Source organism: Bos indicus, chromosome 25 (genome assembly GCF_029378745.1).
Source record: "Bos indicus isolate NIAB-ARS_2022 breed Sahiwal x Tharparkar chromosome 25, NIAB-ARS_B.indTharparkar_mat_pri_1.0, whole genome shotgun sequence".
NCBI classification, from domain to species: domain Eukaryota; kingdom Metazoa; phylum Chordata; class Mammalia; order Artiodactyla; family Bovidae; genus Bos; species Bos indicus.
In genome coordinates, this window is record NC_091784.1 from 816,769 (window position 1) to 833,030 (window position 16,262).

The window sequence follows — 16,262 nt, forward strand, 5'->3', positions numbered from 1 at the left end:
AGTTTCACTTTAAGGTGGAAAATGAAGATTTTATTCGTAAAGTTGAGCACAGTGACCTTACAGTCTTTTTGAAAGCAACAGTTGATGTTTTAAGAACACATCTCAGAGAACTCCAGTAGATAAAGCTAAAAAAAGAGAACGTGTTCAGGGTGAACTGCGGGCAGGACCCCAAACTGTACCCTGTCTCTCCCAGAGTGTGCAATTGCTGAGATGGGTGGATATAGGACCCCAAGCACCCTGTGGACCGAGGTCCTCAAATGACAGCAGAGGTCCAGGCTGAGCCAGGAGCAAGTGGCCTGTGCCCTGGCGAGTGGAGAACCGCGAGGGTGAGTGGAGCCAGGAGAGGGGTGGGAGACTCAGGCGGGGTCTGGGAGGCACTGGCTGTCGCGGCTCGAGGCAGGGACACCCCTGAACCTCCACCATGCAGTCCCCACGGGGCAGAGTCTTCTGGCAGCCGAGGGTCGAAGTAAAGAGGGCGAGTTCACAGCAGGTTGAATGAACCCCTGTACCCAGTGTGGGTTCATTTTAAGTGCCTGGAGTGAGGTTGGTCAAGCCCTTGCTGAGCTCGAGTGAGGGAGTCTGACAGGGAGGACCGAGCTCAGGGTGAGAGTGAGGGGCAGCTAGCATGGTGAGTCCTCCTCAGCTGAATGGGTTCTGGGGACGCCCTTGAGTTCAGGGCTGCCCTTTCAGTAGCCTCACTGGAGGCTTGTTTGGGGGGTAGAGGGGGCAGAAGCCCACTTAGAAGACGTGCTCATTCCCAGGGGTGGTGGTTTCTGAAGGAGTTTATACTGGTTGGTTCGACTGTGACCCAGTACCTTGCAGGGTCGTGTTTGACAGGGGGCCTGAGCTGTGGGCACAGCCTGCCTTCTCCTGCACTCCACACTCAATTGTTGTCTTTTTGGCAGCCCCTCCCCCCTCTCTGCACCCTTGACAGTGGACCTGAGCCCAGCCCCCCTGTTGCCACGGAGCCTCTTGTGACCGAGTGGGTTCCAGTTCTGGGCTCCTGGGAGATGTGCTGGAGGTGGAGCCTTCATGCCATTTGGTGGTCATAGTGTGAGAGCAGTGGTCATAGTGTGAGAACGGTGTGTGTGAGAGTGGTGTGTGAGAGCAGTGTGTGTGAGAGTGGTAGTCGTAGTGTGAGATTGGTGGTGATAGCTCGGTAGCCGAGGTATCCTACCGTGAAACAGCGGTTGCCCCCGAGTCGGGGGCTGCCCCTATCTGCGAGGATGGGTCGCAGAAGGGCCCGCCTTTGGGCGTTATTCCAGCGCTGCAACCCCAAGGCAAAGGCGAAGACTAGGAAGGACTTGGCCTCGGCCCACGTCCTGGAAGCAGAGCGGCCTGAGGTGAGAGCAGCCGGGGGCTGGGCCCGTCAGATTGGCCCTCACCCGGCGAAGCATTGGGGTTGTGTTTCATTTTGTTAGCATGGTTGTGGGCCCTGCCGGCCAGGGCATTCTGGCCTTAGTGGGCAGGATCGACCCCAGCAGCTTTACCTTGTAAGAGGTTGTGCAGTTGCTGCATGGAGGATGGGCGGGGGCCCCACAAGAAGGCAAACACTGGCTGGAGAAGTCACTGGGGCACATGGACTGAGCTATAGAGTCAGTCCTTGAAGCAGAAAGGGTAAGGCCCTTAATGTCTCCCTTCTTGCAAAGAAAGGATATACGGGCTGGAGGAATCTCTGGGGCATGAGGATCGAGCTAGAGAGTCAGTCCTTGAAGCAGAACGGCTAAGCCCGTTAATGTCTCCCATGTTACAAAGCACAGACCAGTGTGTCCAGTATTTTAATGACAGGTACCTACTGCTTACGTGTATGACATACACCCTCATAGCTACACATGTCTACTACGTGCCTCTTACAAGTGCTGGGCACTGTTCTGGGTGCTGAATACTCAGTATGTAGTAGTGGATACGTAGCACAGGATTGTTTTAATTTCTGCAAAGAAAAATAGAAGAACGAAAGACTCCGTGTGGTTCAGTTTGAGCAAGTTCACCACGTGGACGGCCCCGCATGCATGCAAATTGTGGTAAAGTACATATAACATAAATTTAACATTTTAACCAGTTGATTGAATGACTGGGTGGCTTCTGTGGAGTGAGGCTAACAGATGGCTTTGAGGTGCCATCCGCCTTTTTCCCAGAGGAACACTCCAAAGCCTCGTGGCCTTGTAGACCTTCCTTTTTTTCTTCACTTTCCCCAGTGGCTCCAGGTCTGTGTGTCGTTTAAGAATCTCTTTATCCACTTTGTTGTTAGGTTTACGTTTTGGAAAGTTTCTCAAATGTCCCTGGGTCTTGAGAAGGCAGGCTTGGATTCCAGGTTCTCTCCTGCCGCGTGCCTGCCAGGTCGAGGTGGAGGCTGAAGGCCGGTCTGAGTTGTGGTGGTCTGTGTGGTCTTGGGGTCAGTGGACCCCTCTTCTCTGGAGGGGCATGGAGATCCTTTGTGTGGAGCCTGGAGAGACTTGACAGGGTCAGTCTTCACAGTCTCGCTCTCTTTTTAATTTATGTTTGCATTTAGTTTCTCCTTTAACTGTTTTCTAGGAATTTCCAACTCCCGAAGAATACACCTACAGGGAGCAGCTTTGCAAATGCAAAGAGGAAATCGCTCAGCTGAAAGCTGAGAGAAACAACACCAGGGTCAGTAGGGGGATTCTCACGTGTTGACATTTGCCCCGCGGGGGTCACCGCTGGCCTCCGTGTGCTGTCTTTAAACTTTGTCTGATTTTCAAGTCATTTTCCACATCTTCCCACTGAACAGACCAGGGTGGATCAAGTTCTGGGTTCTCATACCTTGCTTCAAATTTCTGATGAGAGCTAATGTAATTTTAGTACATATGAGGGGGGAGTTCTCTTAACTTACATTTTTGTCCATGCTACACTTTGTGTGGGATTTTAGTTCCCCAACCAGGGGTTAAAACCCATGATCCTTGAAGAAGTGTGGAGTCTTAACTACTGGGCCCCTGGGGAAGTCCACTCTAACTTTCGACTGAACTGGCAGGATTCCGACGTGCCTTAGCATGTTTCCAGCTATAGCGTGAGGCTGAGAGGAGTTATCAGCCCGGAGTTCGAGCATGAGGTTGAAGGTGTTCCTTTGGCCCTGCCCTGCAGCTGCTGCTGGAGCACCTGGAGTGCCTGGTTTCGCGATATATTCCACCCGTCGGGATGACAGCAGGCAAGCGGCAGGCGCAGTCCCCAGCCGGCATGAGGAGTGAGGTGGAGGTGCTCAGGGCGCTGAAATTGCTCTTTGAACACCACAAGGCCCTGGACGAGAAGGTACCAGCCATCCGGCCGTCCTGGATTTGTACACTTGCTGCCTTGTTAGGCGGATGATGCACATGTTTATGTAACTAGTTGACTTTTGAGCGTCTTGAATTCTTGTATATACATTTTTTTTCTGTAAGAATTCAGAGTTTTATATGGTTAAAAAGCGTTGCCTGCATACATGCTCAGTCGTGTCCGAATCTTTGCAAGCCTGTGGACTGTAGCCCACCATGCTCCTCTCTTCATGGGGCTTCCCAGTCATAAATACTGGAGTGGGTGGCCATCTTCTACTCCAGGGAATCTTCCTGACCCAGGGATCGAACCTGCCCTCTCGCATTGGCAGGCGGATTCTTTACCACTGAGCCACCTGGGAAGCCCCCAGTTAAAAAGTATTAGTTGGCATGAATGTCTCAAGATTTATTATATTCTGTATATCAATTTGCAGTTAAAAACTGGGTAATAAATAATTTAGGAGAACATTTTGTTGTCTCAAACTTAGAATTTAAAGCTGTTAACAAGCAGATTCTCTTGACGTTAAGATCAATGAGAGACATTCAAGGTATTCTGTGACAGTATCCATGTATTAGGGTGAGTATACACTAAGAAGTGTACTAACGTATATACACACATCAACACACAGTGACTCGGCCCCTTTTATTTGAGTTGAGAGCGTGATTATGAGTAGCACTCGAAAGGTGTAGTTTGTTAGAAGAAGAATTAGGTGCCACACATAAAGAGGTAAGTTTGATCAGTCTTTGTGTAATTTCCGTGAAGGGTTTGTCATTTGAATCCTTTCATTTTAAAAAAGAATGAAGGCTGTAGTGGTGGGCATCAGATGTTATTTATCTTTCTGATTGAGGACCCGCCCACCAGGGTTATTTTAATGACTAGTAAACTAGACTTGTGGCTCAGAGTTGCAGGATCTCTTAAGTACCCCTTTGTCCAGTAGAAGACAAATTCTGACTCTAATCACCTGGTGGTATTCGGGATGGATAGCATCACCATGTATTTTCTTTTTATGTTGTGTTTTCAGTTTAGAGTTGAGTTTTCCAGGTGGAGTTGGGCTGTCTTTACTGATTTCTTTACTCTGATTCAATTTTTTTTGGTTTTAGCAGATGATTCTTTCAGAGGAGAATAACCAGGAAAAGATACTAACGGACAGGGTGCTTGATGTACATCATGAGCAAGAAAACATGCCAAGCGCCAATAGAAAGGCAAGTCCTTGGTCTCGCTCTCTGTCTGGTTCTCGTCTTACCATCCAGTCTGTGCGGGGCTGTTGGGACCTCTCACCGATGCACCATGTAGGTCTGAGTGGCCACGAGGGTCCTGTGAGCTCCCAGAGCGCAGAAGGCAGTTTTGACCTCACAGATTGCCCGGAAGTACTGTGTTCCTCCCTCCCAAAACCAGGCTGTGTAAGGCTTCCTTTCCCCCTTAGAGACCCTCCGACGGCTCTCTAAGCCACAAGGAAGACGTGGTTAAGAAGATGAAGCTCCAGGAAATCATAGAGAGGCAGTTGCGGGAGCAGAGCCAGATGGAGGAGCGCCTGGCAGCCCTCTCTGCCCACGTGAAACATCTGGAGGAGGACCTGGACACGGCCAGGAAGGACCTCCTCAAGTCCAAGGACATAAACAGAAAACTCGAGCGAGACGTCCGCGAAGTGAGTGACTTGACTGCAGCTGTGTCTGTTGTCCTGAGGTGGAATGTGGGTTTCTTGTTCTCCCGGGGATCTCAGCCTTGGGATGGCTGCGTGAGTAAGAGCAGAGCACTGGAGAGACCACAACTGGCTGCCTCCCTGCCTCCGCATCGAGGTCTCTGGGGCAGAAGAGGCCTGGTCCAGGCGGTCCATTGGCAGTGGACCAACATGAGGGCAGCCCTGACGCTGTGCCGCACCCTGGGTGTGGGCTCCTCATTTCCACAAGTTCTAGGGGGCCCACTGTGTTCCTTTTTTAAAAATTCATTCATCCATTCATTCATTTATTGGCGTATAGTTGCTTTACACTGCTGTGTCAATTTCTGCTGTACAGCAAAGTGAATCAGTCATCTATCTATTTACGTATCTGTCTCTCTTAGATTTCCTGCCCATTTGCTTCACCACAGAGCACTGAGCAGACTTCCCTGTGCTGTACACTAGGTCCTCACTCGTTGACTTTATGTGTAGTATCAGTGCTGTATATATGTCAACCCGAGTCTCCCAGTTCATCCCCGCCCCCCGCCCCCCGCTACTGCCTGTCGAATGTGTTCCTGATGATGCTGAAATTTGCTTCTGATTCACTCAGGCGAGTCTGGTGACACCTGTGGAGCCTGTTCTCTTGGAGAGATGGGAGCATGCTGTGTGGGCTCTGCTGAGGCAGCTTGCCTGGCCATCTTCTCGAGTTTTCTGAGGTTCCGCTCCTTGAAGGGATGTGTGACAGTGATACCGGCGGTCAGACAAGTCGAGTGGTGTTTGCTCACCCTCAGATCCTCAGGCCCGAGCTGTGTAACCATGTGGAATTGTGATGTCTCTGGCGGTCATGTCTGCGGGTGTCCTGATTTATGAGAAACTCCCTAGCGGTCACTGTGAAAACAGAAAGTGCTGGGGACTCAGGCCTCTTCCTGTGAGCCTCGCCTCTCCTCTGTGCACAGACAGACAGCACTCACCCGGCCCACCCCTCCCCCGTGAGACCGTCTCAGAGAGAACCCCTCCAACATGTGGTACAGCAGGTGTACTTGTTTAGTAGCTTGGTGTGAGTAATTCTGTGTGAGAACTCAAAACAGAAATATTTGCACAGGTTTGCATAAGCTATTCACACTACTCTTTGGCAACAGGAGATTAGGTGGCAGAGTTTAATACGTATAGAATTCTAGAAAACGCGTTTTCAAGACCTTTCACTTTTAAAGTTAGGACTTTGCCCACATTGGTTACTTAGTGACCAGGGAGGGACCTGAAGTGGATTTTGAAGTGGCGCACAGGAGTTGCACCAGCAGCAAGTTCTGGTCCTGGTTTGAGCGTTTCATCCATGTGGTGTAACTCTGCTTTTGAAGAACTAGGCTTGAGAAGGCTGCTCCCAGTTGTGTACAATTTGACTTCTGTTTCCACTCGTTAATATTCTACTTTAATTCTGAGGAAATTGCATGAGACTTTTCCAACTTTCACTCGAGTTAACGAGCCTCAGAGCTCCCCATTGGATCTGTTGAAGGTCCCTCCTTGTTCTGGGTCAAGCCCGCCTGTATGGTATAGCAGACAGAGGTCCTGACTTCATGCCAGATACCTTCCCTCCTGGAATTCTTGCAATAACAGGGTAGTTTAGTATACTTTTCGTTTGCTGTTTGGGTTTATTATGTAGAAAAGAAGCTTGGTAAACCAAGTGGCTGGACAGAACGTTAAGACAGATGGGTGCCAATCGTGACCTTTGGGATAGGCTCATTTTTGCTCACGTCCGAGAAAACTGCCGTGTCTAGGACTTTTATTCTGAGGACGTTAACTTTATATTTGATTTGAAACTTAGGACGACATCAGTAATAAACTTGAAAATGAAATTGCAAATAAGGATTCTAGGCATAGACAGGTAATGGCTTTTATGAACTGTGTCTGACTTTTATAGTAGTGAATTACTGAGGAAGGAAGGTAAAGATCTTTTCATGTGACTCCCACATTGGAAATCAAGTCCCAGTGTAAAGTTCTTATGACCCTAAAATACTGTGTTCAAAAGTGTGGATGTACATCATGGTAAATCAGCTGTACTGGAAGGAAATACATTTTTAAAAAATTGTGGGTGACTGCAAACTTACATGTTTGAATTATTTGGGACTTGGTTTAACCATTTTGTGGAATTCCATTCCTGACTCTTGTTTTACTTGAAGGTGAATCTGTTGGCTTGTTAGAGTTTTTACCGAAAGAGTAGAGAGCAGCAGGCAACTTCACGGCAGCTGGTTGCCTGTTGGTAACTGGGGTCACTGTGACAAAAGGCAGGGTTAGAGCTCCGGTCTGATTAGGGTTTGTACTTCCTGTGGTGTGGTGAGCCTTACTCGCTCCTGTTCCCGAGTGGTCTCAGATAATCAGGACTTAACCAGGAAAACCAAATCTGGCTTCTCCAAAACAAAGTGAGTCAGTCTGGTGTGTGCCAAAGTGTATCATTGTCCCCACCACAAAAATAAAATACTAGAAAGCCATTGAAAAGTATGATGGGGAATGCTAATTAAAAGCATCACGATATACAAAATAATGGCTGTAAAAGGCAGATCAGAAAATACTATGTACCATATGCTATTGTTTTCTGCGGGTTTTAAAGCATAGCATATTGTTTGTGTACGTACATAGAGGAATACGCACACAGAAAAAGTAAGAAAGCTGCTTAGAAACAAATGCTAACCTCTCAGGAACCTGAGCTTATAGATAGTTTAATTTTTTTCTTTTTTAAAAAAGAATCTGTCTAAATGTTCTACATTGAAAGTTTTTCAGAGTAAGAAGATCTGTTAAAAGAATAATCGTGCATTTACAAATACTAGTTGACTGGCATTTCACCAGGCATGCTCTTATCAGGTCTGTATTTCAGAGAAGATGAAAGCCATATTTTGGCTTACACGCCCGTAGCCATCTGCGGTCGGTAGGGTTCTCTCTAAATGATGATTCTGCTGATGTTTTAAGAAGGGTCTGTAGTGAACCCTTCTTCCCTTAACTTGTCAATAAGAATGAATAAGATTCTACAGATCTTCTTTAATATAGAAGAACTTTCTTTTTTTTTTTAAGATGTCCTTGGGGAATGTTTAGGAAAAGCAAATACTCTGGCAGGAGGCGTTCTGCTCACTGAGACCAAGCCCAGGAACACTGAGAGAAAATATACCCTGAGGGAGCTTCCGAAACAGAATGAATCCACTAGACACGTGCATTTAGGTTTTGTCTCAGCTTACTTAAAGCCACAGTGGCTACACCTCTCGGCCTGTGTTGATCCTCTGCTCTCCCTTTGTAGACAGAGGATAAGAACCGCAGGTTGCAGGAGCGCCTGGAGCTGGTAGAGAAGCTGCAGCAGAGACTGCGGAGGGCAGAGACGCTGCCCGAGGTGGAGGCGGAGCAGGCGCAGAGGGTGGCCTCGCTCTCCAAGGTGCTGCTCTGGGTCCCTGGGGGGCGGGCACAGGGAGGGCCTGTTCCCCTGCTCTCCCACCGCGCCCCTGCCCGTGCTGCTCAGTCCACACAGGAGCACAGATGTGGGGGTCGTGCTGCCCGTCTGAGATGGGAGCGCTCCCTGAGTGTCAGGCACGCCCCACTTCTGCGTCATCCCTACGTTAATTTCCCTCCAGTTTTGTTCCGAGTTCTGTGTGTCCCTAGGATGCTTCAGCTCCGAGTCACTGCTGCTCAGAGTTCAGTCAGCCACTCAAAGCCTAGCAGGATAGAGACCTAGAAAAATCCCATTCTCGTTTAAGAGATGGCCAAAATAGCTCTGTAATGAACACAGTTTTAAGTTGTTATCCAAACACTTGTTAAAGAAGTCCCAGCAGGGCACGTGCAGACCCGAGGCCCCACTCCCCACTCGCCGTCCCCAGGAGCCCGCGGGTGGCGCTGCTGGGGGCACCGACCCCATTGCCAGCCAGCCAGCCACCCTGTCCTTCTGACGGGAAAGGTGTTGCCCTGCGCTGCCAGTGGGCACTGGCTGAACATAGAGAGTCGGGCCGGATCTGTGCTGACTCGGCTGTCGGAAGCCTTGCCAGGAGCTCAGTGAGCGCCGAGGGGCCATCACGTCGCGGGAGGCCGCCGGTGTCCGGTGCTCACAGACCCTCCCAGAGCAGGGTCACTAACAGCCGCCAGGGGGCACCCTTCTGCCTGTGATCTTCCTCTCCAGGCTTGGTTTCTCCTCTCCCCTGGCATCTCTGCTGTCCATCCCCAGTCGGCCTTGTAGTCCGACCTTTTGTCTTCCGGAAGCTCTACCACTCAGGAGGCTAAACGGTTCGAACTTCCTTCCCAGCTTAGGAAGGTAGAACGTGTGCCTCGGGTTTGCCGCTGTCTGCTGCCCACGCGGGCTCACCACAGGCAGTCCGAGGAGGGAGCGCAGCGGCCGTGGGTGTGGGGCCTGGGGCACGGGGAGCACGTCTCCTCTCACGAGCTGGTCACCAGCATCCTCCGTGAGCCATGTGTCACACACGAAACCGCACAGGCTGTGTGAGCAGGCATGCGGGTGTGCCCCCGGCGAACCCAGGGCCCGTCGTTCGCACAGAGCATGGCCCGCTTGCCGCCCCTGCGATCACAGCCCGCATGCTGTCAGGACAAGGTTGTTGTGAGTGGAGCTGACGCTGTTCTTGGCCGATAGGAGAGAGAGACACAGCAGCATCGAGGATAGGCTGCGCCAGATGGAGGCCCAACTGGAGGCAAAGAACAAGGAGCTGCAGCGGGTGCCTGTGCTGACAGGGAGGCGGCGTCTGGGCAGGAGACGTGGCTTGGGCGGGGGCCAACACTGCCTTTCTCTACCACTCCCGTCTCTGGCATCGAGTGTGTGCCTGTGTGGCCCCATCTGCTGATCCGGGCACCCACCTCCTTGGGAGCAGGGTCAGAGGTCGTCGCCCATAGGCAGTGGGTAGGAGCCAGGGCTTCCCCACATTCAAAGAGGCTGCTTGTTGCTCTGACCAGCCAGTCCGGGGAGCTGCTTGGGATACAGGTGGACCTCCCAACTGCCCCTCAGACAAACCTAGGGGTGCCAGCCCGGGGCCCATGAAACTGAAGGCACGGCACCCAGGTGTGGAGCCTGCTTGCCTCGGACGTGGCGCTGGAGTCCCACATGCCAAACCGCTGGTCCAGATACGGTGTGTGTGTAGGATGGCTGCCTCTAGACAGGAGAACCGCAGTTGCCCTGCAACAGAAGGCGCATCAGGAAAGGGTGTTGGTGGAGGCTCACATCACCGAGTCCTGAGAGAGGTTTCCTGGAAAGGTTGGCCACACGGCAATACAGACCATCCAGGAAATGGAGTGGGGATCCCAGGTCCAGCCTCACGTGTCAGTACTATCCCCACCATACCTGTGTTCTTGGGCCTGGACTGCAGAGCCTCACAGGCGGACTTCCTGGGGGCAGTGGTTCTGACTCCCATCGTGAGACCCGCGGTGAGGCGCCCTCCCCGCTTAGGCAGAGAGCTCAATATCTCCCGATCAGGTGTGCACTTCTTACTTTCATAACTGCTGCTCAGAGGCTGTTGAGATCGAGATGCTGTTTATGACTAGACTAAGCCAATTCAAAGTCAACTTTTGTTTTGCTTTAAAAATCTTTGAATGCCGATGCCTTATTGTGGAAGCTGTGACAGGTTTTGTTTCCTTGGGCTCAAAAATCACTGCAGACGGTGACTGCAGCCATGAGATTAAAAAATGTTTGCTCCTTGGAAAGCTATGACAAACATAGACAGCATATTGAAAAGTAAGAGACATCACTTTGCCGACAAACCATATACTCAAACCATATATGACAAACCATATACTCAAAACTATGGTTTTTCCGGTAGCAACGTATGGGTGTGAGAGTTGGACCATAAAGAAGGCTGAGCACTGAGGAATTGATACTTTCGAATTGTGTTGCTGGAGAAGACTCTGCTTTAACAGAAAATAAACTTTTTAAATGTATTACGATGGAGAATTGCAAACATGCACAAAAGTGGATGGAGTAGTATAATAAATACCCATGACCCGTCCCGTCAATTAGTCTCAGCAATTTCTCATACAGAGCCAATCTCAAATAGATCATTCTTTTGTCTTCTCTCCATTTTTTTAAATACAGTAGGTCCTAAAACAGCTTTTTAAACCCTGAAATTGATGCTCATCTTATAAAACACAGACTTGGCAACTTTGTTATTGCATTTAAAATTTGCTTGAGGTAATTATTTCCAGTTTTTTAATATGAATTTTCATATTGGAAAAGACCCTGATGCTGGGAAAGATTGAAGTCAGGAAGAGAGTGGATGACAGAGGATGAGATGGTTGGACGGCATCACCAATTCAGTGGACATGAGTTTGAGCAGATGCTTAGCAGAAGTCGAGTTCCATTTTCCTTATGGCTAATCCACTGCTATAACACGTATAGCACTTCTGGTTTTGAACACTGAATGTGTTTGCATTATAGGTGGATTTAGAGTGTGTGGCTGTTGTGTGTGGTTCAGAATTCTGAGTAGTCCTTTCAGGGATCACCCAAAAGCTCAGACAAAGCGTGAGCCATTCACGTGGACTGTGCTGTGCATCAGAAAGATAATACGAGCCACCTACACAATCTAAAATTTCCTAAAAACCAACGGGCTACTCGACGTCCTTCTTTCACCACGAGTCTTGAAATCCTCTGTGTGATTTCCACATCGGGCTTTGCACCAGCCTGTCTCACGTGCTCAGGGGCTGCACGAGGCGAGTGACTGCCATGGCCGACAGCACAGAGCTTCCAGGTTGAGTTGAGTGACTCACAAACTTGCCCCGTTTGACTTGTTTTACCCCATGAGCAAGTGAAGTGGGCTGTAGAGGAATGAATGTGAGGAATGCAGGTGAGCTCCATGGAGACAGTTTAAAGCAGTGAGAGGAGGGAGGGCAATAGAGTGAGTCGTGTCCCCCTGACCCGAAACCCCCGCCTGAAGTCTAGCTTCTGTCTACAGACTTCATCGTTGTTAATGGCTTGCCATGTTTCCTCCAGAGAAACCTTTTCTACACCTGAGATGGAACTTCCTCTTCAGTATGGTTTATAAGGGTTAACATTGTTCTGAGTGTTTCTATTTGCTAGGGACTCTTAGAGAACATTTTCTCAGAATTACAATGGTGGGAGTTGATACCTACTGATGTAACCTGTTCTGCACATTTTGGTGCAAGTCACTTTACATCCAAAAAGCAAGCGGTGCAGGCTGTGTCATTTGCTGTTTTGTAGGACCAGCTGACTCTAAACCTGGAAACCCTGAGAGCCGAAGTGGACCAGACGAGACTGCGAGGGGCTCCCTTCCACCACAGGTAGGCTGCTCCCCCGGGCAGCTCCCCTCAGCGCTGTCGAGTGTGACAAGGGCCTGTCTGGTGTGTGGACAGTATGACTGGGTGTTGCTCATGGTCGCACCTCAAGGAGCCTGTAGCTTCGTGGACAGCGAGAGGGAAGAGACAAGCATCGTTCCTTAGGGTCAAACTTGGTACCACGGAGTGGTCGTCACAGGATTGACAACACTCAAAACCACAGGCAGAGGTTTGGAAGTAGGGGGCCGACCAGTTGATATTTGGGCGTATTCATTTGAGGGGCCTGACAGACTGTGACACTGATGTTTCGGAAGAGTCGCAGAAGGTTAATGACCTGTAGTCTTTTGACTGCGGTGGGAGGAATCACCTGGCTTGTGAATGAGGAGAGCAGATTACTGAGCATCCTGATTTTTTCTTCCTCGTTGTTATAGGGGCAGTAATTCTTATTAAGTATTTAAATGTTTCTTTGGCTTCTTCACAGAAAATGGTCACAAGTGAGAGATAAACTTTAGCAAAGGTTATTAAGTGCTTACTGGTGACATTCATTCATCTGTAGGAAATGGACTACTGCTTGAATCCTGACTTAGGAGACAGTTTGGAGCCCATACGCATATTTCTGTGTTTGTGTGCTTAGGGGATCCTCACAGTCCAGAGCCCCCACCCAGCCTTCTTCTAGAGAAAAGGAGATGTCATTTGAGACAAAGGCAGAGCCAGAAACTGGTCCTGTGTCTGAAACCATGGTGGGTGGAGTTCAAGGAGAGCACGTGCCCTGCAGAACAGGACTTGGTGGCAGAGCTCCTCCAGGGTGAGGGGCTGGGGCTGTCAGAGGTGGGGAACCCCTGCTCCCGGGGTGGACGAGGTGAGTGTGAGGAGGACTGCGTAGACAGTGGAGGAAGAGGAGGTGGACACGGCCTCCTCCTCTTGGGGGTTTTTGGGTAACGACACAATTGGGGGCTTCAGATGGAGAAGCCTGGGGCCTGGTCACCAGTCCCGTGTGTGTCAATGAGAATGAGAGACGAGAAGAGGAAGCAGCCGCGGGGCAGGAGGAGCCGCTGTGCTCTGAAGACAGTGGGCCACAGCGGCTGGTGCGAGGGAGGGGTGTCTCCAGGAGGCAGCTCTCGAGGGGTCACAGCAGTGACTTAGCAGCACAGGTGGGGCCTCAGAGTGGGGCTTGTGGGCAGTGTGGGCTGGGTGGGGGGCACTGTGCTGCCTCAGGAGGGAGGGAGTGGGGACTGAAAACTGGCTCACAGGCAGGGCAGGCACGGCGTATTTGGTGGGACCTCCCAGAGGAATTGGTCACCTTGTCTCTGAGACCTTCTCCCGGAGGAAAGAGCTTCGGGTGAGGAGGGGGAGAGAGATGGAGGCTGCACCCCGTGAGGGGACTGGGAGGTGATGGTTGGGGGTGGACCCAACCCGGAGGCCTCTGGCCCTCAGAGGACCCTCGAAGGTCCCCAGTCCACAGCGGGACTGTGTCGTACCCCCCACTCAGTTCCCAAGTGTGCTGTAGCCCGAGGCCCTTGGGTGGAAGTGGAGCAGAGAAGGGAACAGTTCTGTCAGGAGGGAGGGGAGATGGGAGGGAAGACAGGTGTGGCTCCGGGAGATTCCAGACTTCCATCTTCTGTGCAGCACAGTGTTCGCAAAACCATCGAGCAGAGCAGCGTGTGACCCCGAGCCGGCTGAGCTGGTGGTCGGCCCTGGCCACTCTGCAGACGTATGGGGTGTCCTGTCCTCGGAGGAAGGCCCTGATTCCTGGGTTTAGGGACTCCTGCACATGGAGGCACCACCCTCGTCCCAGAGACAAGACTGAGCAGAGCCCAGGCGGTCCTGCAGTGCAGGCTGCTCACAGTCAAGGCGGGGCTGCCCTGCCTCCCAGCAGGCCCCTGCTGAGTGAGCTCCTGGCACCTGCAGGCCCAGGCCTTAGTGCTCAGGGCCTGAGCATCTGTGCTGGGCCTTGTTCAGCCCAGAGTCCAGTGACACGCTCACCTCTGCTTTAATGGGAGACACCAGTGGTGCTCAGCTCCGAGCTGTGGGTCCGAGACTTTTCTGCTGCGGGTTGTCTGAGGCACCTTTAAAAACACTGAGAGCGGTGCAGACAGTGTTCCAGGCAGACCGGTGATTGTGATCCACGGACTTCCCGTGGGAGGGGGAGGTCAGAGCAGGCGTGGGCCAAAGGGGAGGTGGGGTGCCAAGGGGAAAGCAGAGCAGGTGCACGCCCTGCCCTGGGACCTGAGAGCGGGCTCCAGGGGGACCCTGGACGCCCCAACCCCAGACAGCCGATCCTGTCCTAGTCAGCTCCACACCCTCGCGTCAGCACTGCCTTCCCCACATACGGGAGTTTTCCAGCTGCTGGGGATGAGCCCTGAGTGTCTGCGGAGCAGCGGGCGGCCTGTTGCTATTGGAGCCAGGAGGGCAGTGCCCTCCCGGGGGCCCTTTTGCTGTGAAATTGCCGATCTTCCAAATGGACAGGCTCTGGCTCGTCTGACAGAGTGAGCTCTCTTTTCTTCTAACAGCACTCTTCTTCCCCGTGTGTTTCAGCCGACCCCACTTGGGCAGCGCCCCGGACCTCAGGTTCCCTGTGGCGGACCGGCCGGCAGACTCCTTGGGCAACGGGGCGGTGCTGCGGTGCCCCCAGAAAGGCCGGCTGGCAGCGCTGCACGATGAGCCATCTGAGGCAAGGACCCCGCCGCCCCCTTCCCGTCCCTGGTGGGCACCTTGTGAGGCACCTGCCCTCTCACACCGTGGTCCTGAGGTGGGTTTGGAACAAAGCGCTGATAGATTGCTTTACGTCTCCCCATTTTCCTTTTTCTGGCTAAGAGTTTACTTTGAAGGCATGCTTTTTTTCCTTAACCAATTTTGATTATTTGTGGCCTACTGTGAGGCCCAGCATGGTACTAATTAGCACAGTTTTGAAATCGTCCTACGAGTAAATGGATACACATATCCATCAGCTTATAGTGAGAAGAATTCTCATTGGGAGTTTAAGTGCCTTTATCTTTTCACCTCATTCATGCCGTGTATTTGTTCATACATGTCTGTGTTTTGAGCTTCCACATTCAGTGAGCAGTTAGTTTGGGCCAGACATGGTCAGAAGTAGGACCCCAGCAGTGAATTAAAAACCGTGTGTGTCCTTTATCCACTGCTACGTAACGAATCATTGCAAAGCTTAGTGACTTCCCAGGGAGCAGCTCACAGTCCCCAGTGCCTGTACATTGTAGCAGGCGGGCCTGGTTCAGGGCCTCCTGAGGGCAAGGGAAGGCCCCCCAGGGCTGGATGGCAGGCTTTCAGACTCACCTGGCTGCTGGGGACAGGCCGAGGTCCCTGCTGTGTGGCTTTCCCATGGCCTGGCTTTCCTCGGAACACCCTCTGAGAGCGAGAGTGTGGGGTTTAGCCCGGGGACTTTCACACCCTGGTCTCAAGGCCGCACACCTTCACTTCTGTTTGCGAGAGTCAGCTGCGAAGTCCTGCCTCGCTCAGGGGCTGAGCAGGAGTTGCCCCTTCTGCCTCTTGAAGGGAGGAGGATGGAAGAATTTGTGGACCCCTTTTTAAACCCGCGCAGCCTGCTGAACAGTAATGAGCAGGGAAAGGAGACCAGAGTGCCTGAGTTGTCCAAGGAGGAGGGGATGATCGTGTGTAAACAGGGTGGCCAGTGAGGTGACACCAGGAGGGTGACCTTGAACCAGAGACCCAGAGGCAGGAAGAGAAGTAGCCACTCGGAGATAGAAAAAGGGTCATGTCAACCAGCGGGGACAAGGGAGAGAGCAGGCCACATCAGGGAGGAGCCTGGGCTCAGGCCTGAGCAACTCGAGGCCAGAGCCTGTTTCCTGAGGTGAGGAGGGTTGCTGGGGCGGGGAGCTAAGAGCTGGGCCTCAGCCCTGTTGAGGTGGACGAGCCCATTGGGTGTCCCGGGGACGTGTCAGGAGAACAGCTGAGTGTTCCGGCCTGCATCCGGGAGAGAACTCATTCAGCTCAGGGTGGACTTGTGGTCGTGGGCATACAGATGGCATTTAAAGGCACGAGCACAGTAAAGTCACCAGGCGGGTGCCGGTGGAGAGAGATGGGGTGCAAGGGTAGGGCTGTGGGGCATCCT

At 51.8% G+C, this 16,262-nt stretch overlaps 1 protein-coding gene across 5 annotated transcripts in view; it reads left to right on the top strand.

Annotated features, from left to right (window-relative positions):
- Positions 1-15,977, top strand: part of LOC139179657 (liprin-alpha-1-like) — a 37,761-nt gene extending 21,784 nt beyond the window's left edge. The window contains exons 1-8 of one of the 5 annotated variants that reach the window (XM_070779295.1): positions 1,099-1,343; positions 2,533-2,628; positions 3,100-3,264; positions 4,365-4,466; positions 4,688-4,909; positions 8,199-8,330; positions 12,102-12,181; positions 14,711-15,543. In XM_070779295.1, the coding sequence (XP_070635396.1) occupies positions 1,227-1,343; positions 2,533-2,628; positions 3,100-3,264; positions 4,365-4,466; positions 4,688-4,909; positions 8,199-8,330; positions 12,102-12,181; positions 14,711-15,032 (1,236 nt within the window). In that variant the 5' untranslated portion in view covers positions 1,099-1,226 and the 3' untranslated portion in view covers positions 15,033-15,543. Of the gene's footprint in view, positions 1-1,098; positions 1,344-2,532; positions 2,629-3,099; positions 3,265-4,364; positions 4,467-4,687; positions 4,910-8,198; positions 8,331-12,101; positions 12,182-14,710 lie in introns of those variants that run through there. The other 4 variants (XM_070779296.1, XM_070779300.1, XM_070779297.1 and 1 more) reach the window with 4 other exon arrangements.
- Positions 15,978-16,262: the final 285 nt, after the last annotated feature.